Source organism: Aplidium turbinatum, chromosome 10, assembly GCF_918807975.1.
Source record: "Aplidium turbinatum chromosome 10, kaAplTurb1.1, whole genome shotgun sequence".
Classification (NCBI taxonomy): Eukaryota; Metazoa; Chordata; class Ascidiacea; order Aplousobranchia; family Polyclinidae; genus Aplidium; species Aplidium turbinatum.
Genome location: NC_137481.1, coordinates 23,991,663 through 23,993,574, shown reverse-complemented (window position 1 = coordinate 23,993,574; position 1,912 = coordinate 23,991,663). Strand labels below are relative to the sequence as shown.

Sequence of the window (1,912 nt, the reverse complement as noted above, 5' to 3'; positions counted from 1 at the left end):
GATAGACGCAACCGTGGGAAGATCAAAAATAACAAAATTTTGTTGTGGCGTCTAGAGCTAAGCCAGTTTCATGACGAAATCCGTCACAAGCCCGGAAAAGAAAACATAGCCCCTGATGCACTATCAAGAGTGTCTGCAATTCTGAGCCCTGGAAAAGACTTGCTTTCTTTACATGAATCACTTGGACATCCAGGATATGTTAGATTGTATCACTTTATTCGATCCCGCAACTTGCCGTACACCAGTGAAGAGACTAAAGCAATCTGCAACCAATGCCAAACTTGTGCTGAACTCAAACCACGTTTTTACAAACCACCAAGAGGAACTCTTATCAAAGCGACGCACCCATGGGAACGACTATCTGTTGATTTCAAGGGTCCTGTTAAAGGTTTGAAGCCCTACCTGTTAGTGATTGTAGATGAATATAGTCGCTACCCATTTGTGTTTCCATGCAAAAGAATGTCTTCCGAGTCCATCATTGATTGTTTAACTAACTTATTTTGCCTGTTTGGTTTCCCTGCTTACATCCACAGCGATCGAGGAACTGCTTTCACTAGCCGAGAGATCAAAGACTTTCTTTCTACGCGTGGAATAGCTACTAGTTGCTCATCACCTTACCATCCTCAAGGAAATGGACAGTGCGAAAGGACAAACCAAACGGTATGGAAAACAATAAAACTTCTTTTGAGAACGCACCATGTTCTGGAGGACGATTGGGAGAAAGTCCTTCCACAGGCTTTGCATTCTATTAGGTCATTGCTATGTGTCGCGACTAATCAAACACCCCACGAGAGGTTATTCTCATTTGCACGACGAGCCATGTATGGCATGGCAATGCCTTCGTGGCTTTTGGACTCCGGTAAAACAGTTTTATTGCGACGCTTTGTGCGTAATAAAGGTGAACCTGTCTGTGATCCAGTAATATTACTCAATGCGAATCCTACTTATGCTCGTGTACGATATCAAAGTGGAAGAGAGGCGACTGTTTCGACCTCGGATTTGGCACCCTCTCCTCAAACTGAGGTTGATGCAGAAGAACGCCTTTCTACAACGACGGATCTTGCCTCAAATGTGCCGGATGAACCTGAAATCCATAACATACTAACAAACGATTATAACACGCCGTCAACAGACGATCCTTCGAATTTAACTACTGACGTTCGCGAAGGCAGTAGGCCTACTTGTGATATTACAAACCCGATCACATCAACTAATGAAGGGTTTACCGACAACAGTACACCTATCTTGATACGTTCTACTAGAATTTGAAAGTCACCAGAAAGATATGGCTTCTGAGTCAACATCTTGTCTGGTCCTTTTCGAAATTTATTTGGTTGGGGAGAATGTGGTGTAGCGCGTGTCGTCACGCACCACATCTCTCTTGCCGACAGCGCAGTGTGGGTTTGCCGATTGCCTGGCTTGGCTTCTCTTGGTTTCTTTCGTGTTGGTTCATTCTCTAGTTTTCAATTAACAGTGTAGCAGTGCAATCGACAGTTTAAGTAAAGTCTTGTTTTAGTTTGTCATTTAATACTTTCTGTTAACATTCTTTAAAGCTAGTTTTCAATTGCAGGATGTTCACGTTTTAAGTTTATTAAAGCCTACTTTACTGAAATGAGTTTGTTGGTTTCAATGTAGGTCATGTCACCAACTACCCATATTTATGGCATTTGTTGATTATGAGAAGGCATTTGATTCCATCAAGCACTCCTCTGTTTTTAATGCAATTCAAATTCATGGTATATCAGATAAAATAGTAAACACTATCAAAAATACATACACAAATGGCACTGCACAAATCAGAACCGAGAAATTAAGTGATAAAATAAAGATTCAGAAAGGGGTGCGCCAAGGTGACACTCTTTCACCTGTTATGTTTACAGCTGCAGTTGAAGAGATATTCAAGAGGCTGAAA

The 1,912-nt window shown here is 41.6% G+C and overlaps 1 protein-coding gene across 1 annotated transcript; it reads left to right on the top strand.

Moving 5' to 3' along the window:
• Positions 1-459: 459 nt before the first annotated feature.
• On the top strand, positions 460-1,269 carry LOC145779081 (uncharacterized). The gene has a single exon (XM_082590652.1). It carries the CDS (start codon positions 460-462, stop codon positions 1,267-1,269), a length of 810 nt encoding a protein of 269 aa, XP_082446778.1.
• Positions 1,270-1,912: the final 643 nt, after the last annotated feature.